This window comes from Xyrauchen texanus, chromosome 24 (genome assembly GCF_025860055.1).
Source record: "Xyrauchen texanus isolate HMW12.3.18 chromosome 24, RBS_HiC_50CHRs, whole genome shotgun sequence".
Taxonomy (NCBI): domain Eukaryota; kingdom Metazoa; phylum Chordata; class Actinopteri; order Cypriniformes; family Catostomidae; genus Xyrauchen; species Xyrauchen texanus.
In genome coordinates this window covers 17,867,592-17,884,188 of record NC_068299.1, presented here as the reverse complement: position 1 = coordinate 17,884,188, position 16,597 = coordinate 17,867,592, and the positions used below count along the sequence as shown (strand labels likewise).

At 39.4% G+C, this 16,597-nt stretch overlaps 2 protein-coding genes across 4 annotated transcripts in view; one reads left to right on the top strand and one right to left on the bottom strand.

Moving 5' to 3' along the window:
- Nucleotides 1–8,096, bottom strand: part of LOC127617976 (coiled-coil domain-containing protein 85A-like) — a 50,118-nt gene extending 42,022 nt beyond the window's left edge. Inside the window, exons 1-2 of one of the 3 annotated variants that reach the window (XR_007967389.1) lie at nt 7,580–8,096; nt 5,502–6,986 (exon numbers count right to left, since the gene is read on the bottom strand). Coding sequence is in view for 2 of the 3 variants with exons in the window: in XM_052090174.1 (XP_051946134.1) it covers nt 6,020–6,986; nt 7,580–7,819 (1,207 nt within the window). In the remaining variant the exon portion in view is untranslated. The remainder of the gene's footprint in view (nt 1–5,501; nt 6,987–7,579) is intronic. The other 2 variants (XM_052090174.1, XM_052090175.1) reach the window with 2 other exon arrangements.
- Nucleotides 8,097–14,208: 6,112 nt separating this feature from the next.
- LOC127617980 (heme-binding protein 2-like) lies at nt 14,209–16,017 on the top strand. Its single transcript, XM_052090180.1, has 4 exons — nt 14,209–14,366; nt 14,465–14,591; nt 15,028–15,196; nt 15,306–16,017. Exons 1-4 carry the CDS (start codon nt 14,238–14,240, stop codon nt 15,478–15,480), a joined length of 600 nt encoding a protein of 199 aa, XP_051946140.1. The 5' UTR covers nt 14,209–14,237; the 3' UTR covers nt 15,481–16,017.
- Nucleotides 16,018–16,597: the final 580 nt, after the last annotated feature.

Genomic DNA, 16,597 nt, shown 5'->3' with positions numbered 1-16,597 from the left:
TACTTGTACTCTATGATAAAACACTACATGTAACTACAGTACATCTGCTAAAATTGTATTTTCATAATGCACTGCAATCAGGGCCGGATTGGGATTCATATTCATCCCGGGATGTCATGTCCAAGTCAGCCCACACCCAAAAGGGGGGTTAGAGGTGAAGATGATGACAATAGATCACAGCAAAAATATGCAATATATGCAATTACTTAAAAATTATTTAAGCTCTCCATGTCATTATACCACATACGGCATTCACTAAGATTTAAGAGATTAAGACTTCATTGTATGTGTTGTAAAAATAAGTGAATGTTAAAGGGTTATTTTATCATTTCCTCACCCTCATGCCATCCCAGATATGACTTTCTTCTGCAGAACATGAAGGAAGACGTTTAGAAGAATATCTCAGCTCTGTTGGTCCATTCAATGCAAGTAAATGAGAAGCGGTGAGAAACAGATCAATAATTAAGTAATTGTTTACTATAAATCTCCACTTTCACTTTCATAAGCACTCTTCCCTCTTTAGAGTTCTTCTTCTGTTTTTGGTGATTTACATGAGCATATCGCCCCCTACTGGACAGGGAGGAGAATTTATAGTAAAAAAGAACTTAAATATTGATCTGTTCTCAGTGGTTTAATCTATCTTCTGAAGATATGGATTAAACCACTGGAGTTGTATGGATTACTTTTATGCTGCATTTATGTGATTTTTGTACCTTCTGAGTTCTGATCACCATTCACTTGCATTGAAAGGACCAACCTAACTGAGCAATTCTTCTAAAAAGCATAATTTCTGTTCAGCAGAAGAAAGAAAGTCATACACATCTGGGGTGGCATGAGGGTGAGTAAATGATGAGAGAAATTTCATTTTTGGGTGAACTGTTTATTTTAAAGATTATCTAGGCACATAATAACACTGTAGAACTGTAACTGTTCATAACTCTTTCAAGATGTACAGGCTCACACTTTAAATGGTCAGTGCTTTGTATTTTAGATAATTAAAATATCAACAGATCTAGTGAAACAATGAAGACTGAGTGATTATTTTTACATGCCATTCAAATATGTGCCATTTTACAACGATACGAGTGACATAAAAGTCTAAAAATAACTCATTTGTACTTTTCTTTTACATGTAATTTAATGTTCAGGGCAAAGGCAAAACGGTTACTGTCTCTTTAAGAGGGTTTTATCGCATGACACAACATTTAAGACTTTCTGTGCAGTTTGTTTCGTTGAGTTTAATCTTTTAAAGTCCCATTATTTTCGTACCGTGTCGTGCTGTTGCATTTGTATTCGTTTACTTTAAGTATTCTGTTATTTTGTGACAAAAAAAAAAAATTAAACTAATTTGCTATTATAATTCTGGACTTCTAGGAATAGGATTTCAGAGATTAATTGATTGAGATTGTGAGACTGCAGTCAGTATTAAACTTGTGATGATCTTGTACCTGAAGCACATTCATCCATTCAGCTATTAGTAGCGTATCTGTTCTCGGTGGATCTTCCGTGATCCTTCTGCACTGTGATGAAGCGGCGCAACATCGGCAACATCAGTTTCGTCTCTCATATGCTACTCTCTCATTTGTTTGGGTGTGAGATGATAAAATACAGACTGTGTCCGCTATAATACGGAACGCAATTCTGATCCTTTAAATACCGGATTTTACGGACTGCTTGCAATTGTTATGTGACATATGATGAAAGTTTGTCAATCAACATGCAGACCTTACCGGCCTAAATTTTGACCGGCCCAGCGGGAATTCTCCCGATCTTCCCGATTGCCACTCCGGCCCTGACTGCAATTACAGTGCAACAAATTGCAACTAATTACACAGAAATGAAGTATGAGTAGAAAGCGCACAGAAAACAAACTGAACTTTCATAACATTTCCTCAACTCAAAACATCTGAACAAAAGGTAATGTTTGTAATCTAAGTATATTTATAAAAAAGGCAATCATGGCTTCTAGATAACACACATACAATACAGTAAACATACATAAAATATATCTGGGTAACATACATGTGCTTTCAGGGATTCTTATCAGACATTATTTACTGTATCAATTAACTGTCAAATTGTATGCTGCTGCATTGCTTTCACATATCAAAAACAATGTTAAAGCTTAATTGAAAGCATGTCTGGCATAACTTTGCTTAACAAAAAAATAATTACTCAAATTATTATGCATGTTAACATGATTTTAGTATGATAAAATCAGGGATTTACCATCGTTACAGCATATACCATATTACAGGGTTTACTGATACTAAGTCATCATCAAAACAAAGTTGTAATATTGGATATAACTTTCTCAGATAAGGTTAGTAAGCAACTTTATAGACCTAAATCATGATAGCACAAATAATTTTTACATTTTGTGGCTATACTTTTAAAAAGGTGCATATTTATACTGTACTTTTAAAAAGGTGTGAATGTTTATGGACTGGTTCCATTCGCTTCCATTGAGATAATAAGGAGAGGACACTATATATGTGTGTGTGTGTGTGTGTGTGTGTGTGTGTGTGTGTGTGTGTGTGTGTGTGTGTGTGTGTGTGTGTGTGTGTGTGTGTGTGTGTGTGTGTGTGTGTGTGTGTGTGTGTGTTTTAATAGGAAAGGGGCCCAGAGCAATATACAGTATATATATATATATATATTTGTTTTTTTTTTGTTTTTTTTTACAAATATTAGAAGTGAAACTCAATGTCATGACCTTATTAAGTTGTTCAATTTAGGCATGTTTAAAAGTAAATAACTTATAAAAGTCTTTAACAGCTCACTTAAAAACGTTCTTACTTGTTCTCTTTGAACTCTTAAATCAGATTCCTTGCAGCTGTTACGTTACTGATATACTGTAGCTTTTTTATGTCAAATAAAAATTGAATCCAAAACAAATTACAATGTGCCCAGAGGGAAATAACATTCTGTGATTTCTGCTTCTCACAACTCTTTACAGAATGATAAACTAGGTTTTGCATATAAGGTGTTGAACATTTCTTTGGGAAATGTGAAAAAAGAGTGGCAGAGTTTTATGTATCTCTGGCAGGGCCAGAGAAAGGTATTCTGAGCTCCTGACTGTATATTGCTCTGGACCCCTTTCCTATTAAAGAATTGTGTTTAAAATTTGTTGTAGGCACTTATGGACCTGTGGGCCACTAGAATTATTACTAAATTTCACCTCACTAGCAAAGGCACTGAGCTCTGGGTTTGTACAGAAATAAATTGGTTGGACCAGAGATCAAACAGTCAGTTTTAAGCAGTCTTCACATTTATCAACCACATACAAATAACTGAATATTCCTCTTTTAGGACCTTGCCCACTCTGAACTTATGTATAAGGCTGTCGAAAATGGACTAAAGAGGGGCTGGATCAGAAAAATCACAGGGCAACAGGACACATCCCAGGAAGGGAGGAGAAAAAGATAAATCTGACTGTATAACCTTCTTAAGGGATAATCCAGGCTGGCTGGCCATGACCAAAAGGGTAAACTGTAATTCCCTACTCAGAATAAGAACATGTGGTTTTGGTAAAGAACAGAGTTGCGTGAGAAAAGGGCAGTCTAAAAACCTTTTCTGTTTGATTAACCAATAAATATTCTAAAAATATATATGTATTTCTGGATAATTAACTGAAATGCAAGTTCCATAAAATCTTGTAGAAATTTGAAAACAGATAGAGAACTGAAAATCCATGAACTAGAATATCAGTGGAGAGGAGAGAGAGCTTTGGTCTAGAGAGTTCATGTAAAAACACAAATGGAAATTGCAGAATGTGGGTCTCAAGCACAGCAAACGATTCCAAGAGAAAGAGAGAGAGTACAATAGCTTATTCTGTATTCGTTTGCTGGTGATGTCAAAAGACGTGAAGGAGCAGCAAGACTGATCTCAGTACAGGCTGTCTTGTACCAAGCTTGCACACAAGGCCTTTGTGCACTCAGAGAGGAAAGTATACATTTTAGTTGATTCTTCTAGACAGCAGTGAAATTAAATGGAAAACAATGGAGAACTTTTCCAGAAGTCTCCTGCTTCTCAGATGTTTCTCCTGACAAAAAGACCCCAATAATCACACATGCATCTCCTACTGAATTTCAGGAGATCTCAACAATGTATTAGTCTGCAATCAAAGATACAGATTGCATTATGGACTGAAAACATTTCTCATTAAATTTGTCCAAGATCAAACCTTGATCTAGGCTTTGCTATATACAGTATATTACAGTAAACAGTTGTTTCATTTGTGTCCATTTTGAATTCTCCAAAGCATTTTAGGAGAACCATCTATTATCATCTAACAATATATGTGCTTAGAATAATATGGGTGAATACATTTAAATTTCATCCAAGAAAAGGCAAACTCAACTTCTAACTGAACTCTGTCCACCAGGAAAGACACTTTAACAACTCCAACAAACCAGTCTATTTCAGAATTTCACTTACAACAGAAAAAACAAAAAAAAGTAAATTCAGGTGTTAATTAGCATCTGTTATTTTTCTATTAAACGCAGCATAAGGTAAACAGCACACAACTTCAGAATGTACAGGTATCCCAGGGCCCCGACAAGCCATACAGCTCAGCAATTTTCCCCTCAAAGAAATCATTAGCAGCCTATTGCTGGAGAAAACATTATGCATCAGGAGAATAGCCTGATTTTCTTCCTCTTTGTTCTGCACATGTTGTTATTCTCATAGTTTGTCATCCAATATTGTTCAATGTATCCTTTTTGATCAGTATTTTCAACTCTCAAAGCTATTAACAATCTATTCAAATCAAACTGCTATTCTACTGTAAATTCATACAATAAAGTGGCATGGCGTTTTCTTTGAAAGAATCTCATTAAAGTAAATTGCAATTTTTCGGAGAGGATATACTAGCACAGGTTAGCATGAGGCAACATTAGATCCTTTTCATTCTTACGTTGTTAAATTTCTTAGACTAAAATATATGGTTAGAATGGTTTCCAGAGAATCATACTTCACAATTGGCACACAAAACATAAAACTTCAACACAAAGACAAATCCTACAGAATATACAGGCAAGATCAAAGTGATACTATAATATTGTACATAGTGGCAAGACACTGTTGTGGTCTGTGACAGCATCTTGTGGTGTGTGTGTGTGTGTGTGTGTGTGTGTGTGTGTGTGTGTGTGTGTACATGCGTTATTGCTTCTGTTGGGGTATTTATGATAATTGTACTAAGCGTATGCAGGTGTGAGTATGAGGTTAATTTTTGAGTGCTGCGTAATGTACAAATAATTGTATGAGATTATGGGTGGGTGTTTGTGTAATTCAAGAGCATTTATGTGTTGCAGCATTCAGCTGAAGCACATGATATACAATAGACACTCACAGTGCTATCTGCATACATTACAAGCAGATCACTGTGAACTCTAATGGAAAGGGGGTTTTGAGAACATAAGAAAAGGGATAACAAATAAATAGGAGTCTCAACACTGCTCTTATTCCAGCTCTGCTGACTCATACTTTGCCACTCAACTCACCTGGGTGCATATGGCAAATACAATGGTGTCCACTCCTGGTCCTGCTGGGCAGCACTGTCTTCTGGCTTTCGATGGGCCTCTGAGCATTTTGGTCTTTGATTGATTACAGTGTTCCCTTATCTGGGTTCCAGAACATAAAACAATGGCTTAGGAGGCACAAGTTCAAAGGCATGATTGACAGGAAATTGCTAAAGCCTGCAAAATCATGGCCCAAGAGGACCAAGACTGGACACCACCAACCTTTACCAGAGATAAGATGTTCTGCTCTAGTCAGACACTAAAGCCCCTGCTCTATCTTCTCAATGCTTCTCCTGAACTGAGCAAAGAAAAACTAAACTAAATGCACATCATGGCTGGCTGAATTGGCTGGGAATGGGGATTTTCTGGAAATAATGCCCTCCATGATGAAGGATGACCCTCCATGATGAAGGATGACCATCCCCTCTGCATGTGGTGTATTCAAATGGATCTCCATGTATGTCACTGTGGGTGCTACAGCAGGCTCCAGTCGGACCCACCATTCATACCGTTATAGATGCTCCGGTGATGTGGTGACATCTCCTCTCTGCTAGGCCTCTTCTGTGCCACCTCCCAGCCCGGACTGCCAATCTTGACGTGCTCATGACTGGCACTGTACTGATGCCTTAACATTTCAGGGCTCCCAGATATAATGCGGCCCTTCTGTAGGTGCTCTGGTGTCCCTGATAGAATTTGTTTGGGCTCTGGACTCCCACACACACTACTCATGCTCCCCCTGTGCTTCTGGAAAAGGTCAGGGCTGCCAGCTGGCTGAGAGGACACCAGCAAGTGTTTTGAGAACTGCTCTGGACTTCCTCTGGACAGACTCTTGAACAGTTTCTCTGGACTGAGCCCCCGCAGACACTTATGCTCTGGACTGGAAAAGGACCTGCAGCGAGATCGACACACCTGGGGAAAGGTATGTGCAGCATACTCTGGGCTGGTGCTGTGTCTGCGGCCTGCATGCTCTTGACCTGGTGCCTCCTCCCCTGAGCCTGGCTTAAGTAGGTTGTCAGGACTGCCTCCAGCTGGGCCACCCAACAGCTGCTGTTTATTTGGGAGATGGTCAGGGCTGTCAGTGCTGCCCATGCTGGAGGTACTGCTCCCATCACCCACATCCCTCAGTTGTCCAGGCCCAGGTCCGCTGGCATGAGACAGGCTGCTCTGGCTATCAATTGAATTCCTGGTACCTGATGGCCCACCAGTGGATAAGCCCTTCTCCTCATCCAGCATGATGCACACCTCTCTCAGTTCTAGGTTCTCCCTCACCACTTCCACCTGCCTCTGTTCCAGCTCTTTCAGCTTCTGCAGGTACAACGTCACTTCCTTACGCATGATCCCTGCACTGTAATGGCCCAAGCGTTGCCACTCCCTCGACACCTTCTTCCCTTTTTGCCGATCATCATCCAGAAAGCAGCAGAGATCTCTTAGCTCCTGGTTGTCCTCCTGGAGCTTCTGATTCACTTCCTGGAACAATAAAATCTATGACTCAACACTGATGTGTAAGCAAGGCTAGAGAGACAGATGAAAGTGAAGTTAAGCTAATGCTGGCAACAATGCAGTGCAGTGGAGGACAGAGTGCACAGAGTACACACTCAGCTATTTGAGTATTTTGTGCTGCTTCTGAGCAGCAGCCTTTCAGACAAAACATACCATTTATTTTATACTGAACACGTCTCCGTATTAATGAAGTGAATTATAATTAAATTAAGTTTCAATATTTTTTGAGGAATTCCTGTAAACCTTCCAATAATGCACATCATGAATTTGGAAAGGTACAATGGCATCTCATACATGTTATCTCCCTTTCACCCCTGTGGTTAATTAAGATAATAAAAAAGTGAATTATTATTATTAATATTTGTAGCTATTTAAAAGACACATGACTCGAACTTCTTGAGAAATCTGTGAAAATTACAACTAGCTAGTTAGACATTAAATTGCAATGTGTTTTGTTTCGTTTTTCTTAAAAGGCCAAACATTTTCGGATATCAAGTAATTAACCACTAAATGGCATTGCAAATAATGCACCCTGAAACGGTTAAACAGGCTCGTTTTACCTTTAGACCGCGTATCTCGTTCAGGTGCTGCTGAAGCCTGCGGTTCACCTCTCGGATGAGATTGCTGTGGTCCACTATAACTCTCATCTTCTCGGCTTCGGCTCTGCGCAGCCAGCGCACCAGCTCCTCCTTGCTCCATTTCCTTAGCTCCTCATCCGGTAGTTTGGAGAGGTCCTCTGGCGGACCTTCTGCGCTCTTGGACATGTTTGACTGCAGCTGAGGCTGGATGGGCTTTTCCATTCCCCTGAGTAACTTATGAAACAAACCGCAGACAAGTCGTTAAAATCCTTCGTTGGCACTTTTCCGAAATCCTCCTTGTTATGCTCGAATGCTTGAGACTAGCGTTCTGACCATGCTGTCTCCTTTGAAGACAGAGATGCATCCGTTGAGTATGCACTAGGTGGAACCTCTGTCTCTATGGAAGAGACTGTGCTTATTTTCGTCTGTCCGTAAGCATGCTGTCCACCTCAGTGCGGTGCTGAAATTGTGGCCGCTTCAGTGCGCAGGAAACGCGACAGCAGGCTTTCAATTTGGTCGACTAGCTGAGTCGTAATCTCTCTCTCTCTCTCTTTCTCTCTCCCTCCTCCCTCGCGCTCTCTCTCTCCCTCCTCCCTCGCGCTCTCTCTCCCTCCTCCCTCGCGCTCTCTCTCTGTTTCGTGACACGCCCCTTCTCCAGGAGACAGGTGACTTTCTGTTTTTGGGCGCCACCTGGCGCAACAATACGGAGCTCAATTTAAGTCCACAACAAGTTTACCATTTCAGGTCAAAATGGTTAATACCTGCAACTTTACACATTTCTACTAGCTATTAACTAGTTTTAAAAATAAACTAGTTCAATTCAATGCACACTGGCTTTCTGATTTGGCTGGTCTGTGTTCTTAAACACAGACAACCTTAAAGCACTCTGGGATGAATGGTTTACATTTACATTTATGCATTTGGCCGATGCTTTTATCCAAATTGACTTACAATTCACTTATTACAGGGACAATCCGCCCAGAGCAACCTGGAGTTAAGTGCCTTGCTCAAGGACACAATGGTGGTGGCTGTGGGGATCGAACCAGCAACCTTCTGATTAACAGTTATGTGCTTTAGCCCACTATGCCACCACCACTCACTTTAGAATGACAATGACAACAATGATATATAATAGGTCTGTGAAACTAGTATCACAGCACAGAGAAGTCAGTTTACAGAACATAACCCTGTTTTGAGGGAAAATGAGTTGCCACAGGTATTGCGATATTGTATAATATGTGGGTAAGTAGACAGGCTGTCATCTCCAGTTGTTCAGATAAATTCTTTCTAAAACAGAGGAATCTGTTTAGGGACAATGGTACCTTGTGGTTCCTCCTTAGGTTTGATTTATTAACATTTGAACCAGCAAATATAAATTAAATGTATTCAAATTTAATCGATTTTAATTCAATATATTTGTACAGTGCTTTTCACATAACATGTTTATGGAGAATAGTGCAATACAACCCCCCTTGATCATGCTCCCTTAAAGGTGACACAGATGAGAAAATCCTCCATAACATGTTTAGATAGCAAGGGGAAGAATACCAAGACTCAGTTGGGGGAGCTACACTTCTCTGGCTGGCACAAGTTTAAACAAATTTGGACAAGTAACAGGAGTTCATCCAAGGGACACTGGTTGTGGCTGACACTGGATGAGACTCCATGATGCAGATAAGAAGGGTGAGGGGTTGATGAATAGTCAGGGCTAGATCTGCAGACCTCAACCCTTGTAACACAGATCCACTGACATGAAGTTAAAAATTATGGTGACAGGAAAACAGGACCTGTTTTATACAAAGCAGAATATTAAATATCACCTGTAAAGTCCTCTTATTTAATTTATGTTATGAAGAACATCCTTGTGAGAAAATATGGTGAACACAACTTTTAAATAAGTAATTTCTCTGAATTGTCTACATGTTTTCATTTGGACTGCATATTAAGAATGTTAAGATTTATTTCCCCCTTTATTTTCTGTAAAGGTGCATTGGAAAAGTATGTAGGCTTTTCTAAAAAGAGCTATACCAATAAAACTGAAATATGAATTATAATAATAATAATAATGGTGAAAGTTTTATGACCATCTTTGTTCAGATAGATGAGTGTAAATCCATTTTGTTTAATAACTTTCATTTGTGCACATTTTGATAACCTATTTCTTTGAAAAGGTTTCCAGGAGAACGAGAGTTAGTCATATTTCCTGAGCCACAGTTAATTTTTAAAAACATAATGGAAGATGGTTTGACTACATTATACTGATTAATTTATGAAGGGATACAAGGTCTTATGTATCACACTCTCAGTGTAGGCTACTTTAGTGTGCAGAGCTATTTCCATTTGATGATTACATTTTTATTTTATGAGTAGTGCTGGAGGTGGTCTGCATCAGTTTAAAAATAATTATAGTTTTGATTCGGTTGAGCTCCTGCTCAGCCTACCAGATTTATTTTGCATTAAAGAGACTAAATATTTATAAGGAAAGAGTTCCACTTATTTCAATCATTTATATAACCCTGGAGATTCCAATTGACACCAGACATTAAGCAAGCCATTTAGTCCATTTTAAAATGACTAATTAGTAATTTGCTGATACTTTGGGTCAAAGCAATTTACAGGACACTTATTACAGAGTAAATCTCCACCAGGGATAAAGTCCCTTGCTCAAGGCCACAATAGGCAAACGCTGATGGGTTTAAAGGTTCAGTAGCTACAGATTAAGCTCAAACAACAGTATTTGTGGCATAATGTTCATTACCACAAAAATCTATTTGACTTGTCCTTTGGTTACATTTGGTAATTACAATGGAAGTGAATAGGGCCAGCTCCAAATGTTAAATCCATACGCTTCAAAAGTATAGCCACACAAGATTAACATTATTCGTATTAGCTTGATTTTAATTTGGTAAAATCACTAACTAATCTTATATGCGTAAAGTTACGTCTAATTTTACATCCTTGTTTTCATGATGACATAACGCAGTTAAACACCTGAATACACTAAAATTGTAAATAATGGTTATGAGATCACCTGTTGCCACAACCAATCAGAGATGCTTACAGCTTTCTGAAGGTCAGCTATCTCAGTGGAATATAGACTTCCAAGCGGGGTATTCATTGAATATTGGTAGCCGGTGCCCAAATATCATTCACTATAGAAACAGTGATATCCTCTGCTATTTTAAACAGTATGTATCCAATGTGGAAGCACTGTTCTATGTAAACTAGGGATGGGTGGATCGATCATAAAAGTATCGATACTTTAGATGATGTTGTATTGAAAATATCGATCCTCACACAAAAATATTCTAAATAATTTATTCGTTTTTTTAACTAGGGGTATTATTATTTGGTTATCACAAACAATAATCATAAGCTTCAAAGTGAAATAAAATGGATTAGGCTATATTAGCAAATACTTGTGCTGGATGGGAACTGTTTCTTCATCCGCTCATTTTAACATTCATAAATGCTGAAAGACACACGCAGACAAGCGCTTGTGCCGTCACAAGACTCATTCAAACATGAGGGATCAGCGCCTTGTAGAGGTAATGATAGAAAATCAGAGAAACAGCTTCTGATGTGTAGTTTAGGGCATATATACGTTGTATGCCATCCTATCTGTTTTAGGGTTTTGTGTATGCCCACATTAAATAACTGACAACACGTGTGGCCACCAGAACAATGAGCATTTGACCTGGAAATTTTTCAATCTAATAACGCGATGCTGCAGCACCATTGAGTGAATTGTGTTTTATTATTATTATAATTTTTTTTTTTTTACAGAGATTCTCTCTAAACATGTGCGGAGGTGCACTGGTTAGCACTGGCAAGACAGACAGTTCAACTGAGCTGATCCACCAATCAGAACATTCATTTCAGACGCAATTGGATGATTGCCAACCAATCATATCTTCCGTTTCAGTAAGGGGCGGGACATTTCCAGCGTCTAACACACAAGCATCCCTGGAAAAACATCTCAGGTTACTTAAGTGTAACCCTTGTTCCCTGATAAAAGCAGAACGAGATGCTGCTCTGAAAAGCACTTTGGGAACAGATTTAGGTGTGACCAGCTGTGAATATGTGTGCAACACGTCAATGAACATTGACTGGAATTTATAGCCTCTGCCGGTGTAATCATTGGATGCACCTGTGGCAGGGCTATAAATAGATGCATCACAGGTGCATCGTCAGGTATTTTGTCTGAAGAGCAGTCCTGGGGCATCCCAGTGCGGCAATGAAGCGCAGCATCTCGTTCCGCATTTATCCTTGCATGTGTCCCTGAAGCGTCGAGGTGTTGCAGGATGTAATGCAGTCCCAAGTTGACTGCATCATCTACTGACCTGTTAGCCCTGTAGGCAAACTGCAGGGGGTCCAGCAAGGGGCCTGTAATGTCCTTCAGGTGGGCCAAAACCAGTCTTTTAAAGGATTTCATGACTACAGATATCAGGGCGACAGGCCTGTAGTCATTTAGTCCAGAGATGGAGGGTTTTTTGGAGACCGGGATGATTGTGGAGCGTTTGAAGCAGGCTGGAACTTCACACAGCTCCAGTGAACTGTTAAAGATCTGTGTGAAGATCGGGGCCAGCTGGTCTGCACAGATTTTCAAGCAGGATGGTGACACACCGTCAGGGCCAGGAGCCTTCCTGATATTCTGCCTTTGGAAGAGGTGGATCACATCCTCTTCACAGATCTTGAGTGCATATGAGGGGTCAGAGAGGGGGGGTGACAGCGTGTCAGAGGGGGAAGGTAGTTGTTTTAAGATGGTTGTGGAGTGGGGGAGAGGTGTGACTGTGGGCTTTTCAAACCTACAATAAAAGCCATTCAGCTCGTCTGACAGTTGTTGAGTACCAGCAATGTTGAGGGATGGTCTCCTGTAGTTAGTGAGTGTCTGCAGGCCTCTCCACACTGTTGCAGGATCGTTGGCTGCAAAGCTGTTATTTAGCTTTCCGGCGTAGCTCCTCTTTGCAGCTTTGATCTCTTTAGTCAGTGTGTTCCTGGCCTGGTTATGCAGGACTCTGTCCCCACTTCTGAAGGCCTCGGCTTTGGTCTGACGAAGCTGACTGAGTTTCGCTGTGAACCAGGAATTTTAGTCTGCACACACATGTCCTCACAAAAACTGATGCAAGATGTCACATAGTTCGTCCAGGTCAGTGGCTGCAGCCTCAAAAACACTCCAGTCAGTACAGTCAAAGCAGGCCTGTAACTCCAGCTTTGACTCGTTGGTCCATCTTTTCACAGTCTCTACAACTATAAAAAAAATGGCACCGCAGACGGCCGCCTCTGGATTACGCTCTGTAGTGCTTTTTGTGTTTTTGTTTTTTAATGCTGTTTTCTGCCATCCCTCTCTGGAAACAATTACCAGAGAAGAGCTCTTAAATATTGGACTTTCAACTGCTCATACTATTCCACCGCGCTTTATCAAACCCAGAACTTTCCCGGAGTTATTATACACAGATGTCACAGTGTTTAAAAAATCATGCAGCCCTCACTTAGAGACATTATATAAGCTGTAAACCTTTTTATTCACCGTGGGAGTTTTCCTCGTTTTTTCTGGTCGCTTTTTACATTCCACCTCAGGCCTGTGTTAGTGAGGCGTTACTGTACCTGGCTGACCAGATAACTAACGTGGAGAAAAAACATCCACACTCCCTGCTCATTGTTCTTGGGGACTTCAACAGAGCAAACCTCGGCCATGAACTCCCAAAGTACAGAGAGCATATTAAGTGTCCCACCAGAGACTCTAACACACTGGACCACTGCTACACTACACTAAAGGACGCCTATCGCTCTGCTCCCTGTGCAGCCCTGGGACTCTCTGATCACTGTCTGGTTCAAAACGTCTTGAGATATATATTTTTTCTTTTTTTACATGTATCAGTGTTTTAAACACCACAGACAACCTTATTTGTCAATGACCCTTCTGTCTTGTGGCTAAATGCTTGAAACTGTGTATGTTAACGTTTATCCGCTTTTCCCTGTGGGTCTTACTGGGTAAGCGAATGTGGGTGGAACATCCGCTGGAAGTCGTTCTACAGCATTCTCTAGCTCTGGCTGCAGTCATTTTAAGACCGCGTTTACAGCTCATAATACGTTTCGGATGATCTGATCACAAATGTCAGCGCACCAGTTCTATCGAGAAATGGGCCAAAATTCCAGCAACTTATTGTGAGAAGCTTGGGGAAGGCTACCCAAAGCGTTTGACCCAAGTTAAACAATGTATTGGCAATGCTGCCAAATATTAACTAATTGTATGTAAACTTCTGACTCACTGGGAATGTGATGAAAGTAATAAAAGCTGAAATAAATAATTCTCTCTACTATTATTCTGACATTTCACATTCTTAAAATAAATTAGTGATTCTAACTGACCTAAGATGAGGGGGTTGGGGGCATTATATCACGAAATTGTGTCACAAATGCTGTCGATTAAGCTTAACTTGTACTGAACCTGTAACATTCCTTTAAACGACCTTTCAGCAGCCTAGACCATTATCTTATACACGCATCAGTAACGAAGTTTCCCAGGTTGCTCTCAGAGGACACGAGAGGGAGTGTTCGGTTAAAGGGGCGTGTCACGGATGACTTGAGAACTCTGTACACAAACAGACTGCGGCAGCATCTGTCAGCTTGCAGTGCAATGGCGAGGACTGTAGCTCCGTTTCTCCTGGTTGTGCTTATTTTTTTCCCATGTGCAGGATGTTGGGAAGCGCCATGGTTTTGTCATGGTCGGGAATGCCCCATGTACACTGTCGTACATGAATATGAGGTAGTCTCAACTTCTGTTTTATAAAACTATTTTAAATCTTGTGATTTCTTTACATGATATATTTAATGAACTTTTATTGTGATAAATCGATTTAAAAGGGATTTGAGGAGCGCATCTACGACACAAGTCATTGGATTACAACTGATATCGCGAGCACTGACAGAGACGATATTAGCGAGGGATTTTGGAAACTCTATTATTTCAATCAAGGGGAAAACAAAGAGCGTAAGTAAGCTACTCTAAATGCAATTTGTATTCTCATTGTCATGTTGGTAATAGGGAAACCGTGCAGTCAAATTTTCGGTTTCTCATTTAACTCATAAGGGATAGTTTACCCAAAACTTTTTTCCAAACACCTTCGTCCGTGGAACACAAAAGGTGAGATGTTTGGCAGCATGTTGGTTTCAGTCACCATTTACATCTTTTGCATATTTTTTTTTTCTATAGGCTACAATAAAAGTGAATGGTCACTGCAGCTGTCATTCTGCTTAACATCTCCCCTTTTTTATTTCACAGAATAAAGTAAGTCATATGGGGTTGGGACAACATAAGGAAGAATAATCTATTTTATATAAAATATAGGCTATATATAATATTAACTACTGAGTAAGTTATATTATTTTAAGTTTAAGCTCATAATGTGTGTAATTTTGCTATTTAGAGAGGGAAATTCCTATGACGAGGCCTGTAGTGGTGTCAGTGAAGGAAGCGGATTCTATAGGGGAGAGACAGGTGTCCATTTCAGTCTTTCAGTCTGACACAAACATTCCTGATCCCAATGATGAGACCATCAGAAAAACAGTCATTCCTGGCAGTACTGTCTATGTCAGGTGAGTTATTTCAAAGATGAAGTGAAAAAAAAAGGTTTATTAATAATCTTGATCTCCTCACTCAAGCATTTCTCAGTCTATCAAGTTACCTCTTTTCTGCTGTTACCAGGTCTTTTGGTGGGATAGCATCAGATGCTGATGCCTTAGACAATGCTCAGAGACTTAAAGCGGACCTCAAAGCTGCAGGAAAGCAGTTTGATGAAAACAAGTTTGATGCAGCTGGTTACGATGCACCATGGGACTTGATCAACAGACACAATGAAGTTTGGATCCACGCACTCTGAGGAATGGGAAGATAGCAACTACATTCTGTTCCTCATTCTCCATATACTGCGTGGCCTATTTTGCAATATGCACTATTAAATGTTTACTTGCATAATTGATGAAGACATTTTTATATATATTTCATGTTTCAGTTGTAATCATAATAGTCATGCATTTTATATGCATAAATTGTGGACGCTCTTTGTAGCTGACATGTTGCTTAACGGCATTAACTGGTTTTAAAAATGCGGTGCCACAATAACATAAAACTAATCTACAGTTGGTTCAGATTACACTGAAAAATGTATTAAAACTTTCAATATTGAATAACAATATTAATAGCTTTAAAACATTTGGCTTCTTCAGAATAAGTTGTATATATTATGTAATTTAAGACATTCTGTTATCCTTGTTTTTCTTTTAATTCACTCATGTATTAATTCTTCCATAGATAGAGAGAGGTATCAAATGCAATGTAAAGAATGCATTTAAAAACGTTTAAATTTAAAGAGGTATTAAATAAGATAAATGTCCTGACCTAATTTTTTTGTTGTTGTTGGTGTTTTTTTTTTTTTTTTATCAAATCTGCTACTTCCCCAAAAGTTCCCAAAATTACAAGAGAAACAGGTTTAGGAATGTCCAGAATGAGAATAATGCGACTTGTTGACATGCAGTTAATCAGACAACTCCACCCAATATAACCTGTCTAACCAGTGATCCAGAACTTCCTTTAGGCTATTTGCCATTTGATTAAAATGATGGTATGTTTCAGTGATACACACACAGAAGAAATATTTCGTTTAAATCTGTAAAAGGAGTGCTAACATTTTTGTAAACATGGGAAAACTTTCCAGTTTACATAATAACCTCAACATGCAAAAAGCAAGTGGCTTCTAAGAACAGTTTTGTCATTTGCGTCCTGGTGCATGACTTTCTTTCTTCTGTATGACTTTCTTCTTTAGAAGAGTATTTCAACTCTGTATGTCCATAATGCAAGTTAATGGGTGCCAACATTTTGAAGCTCCAAAATACACAAAAGGGTAACATAAAAGTACTCCAGATGACTTTAGTGGTTAAATCAATAGGTTCTGAAATGATATGATAGTGAGTGAGATAAATATCAATAAGTCATTTTTC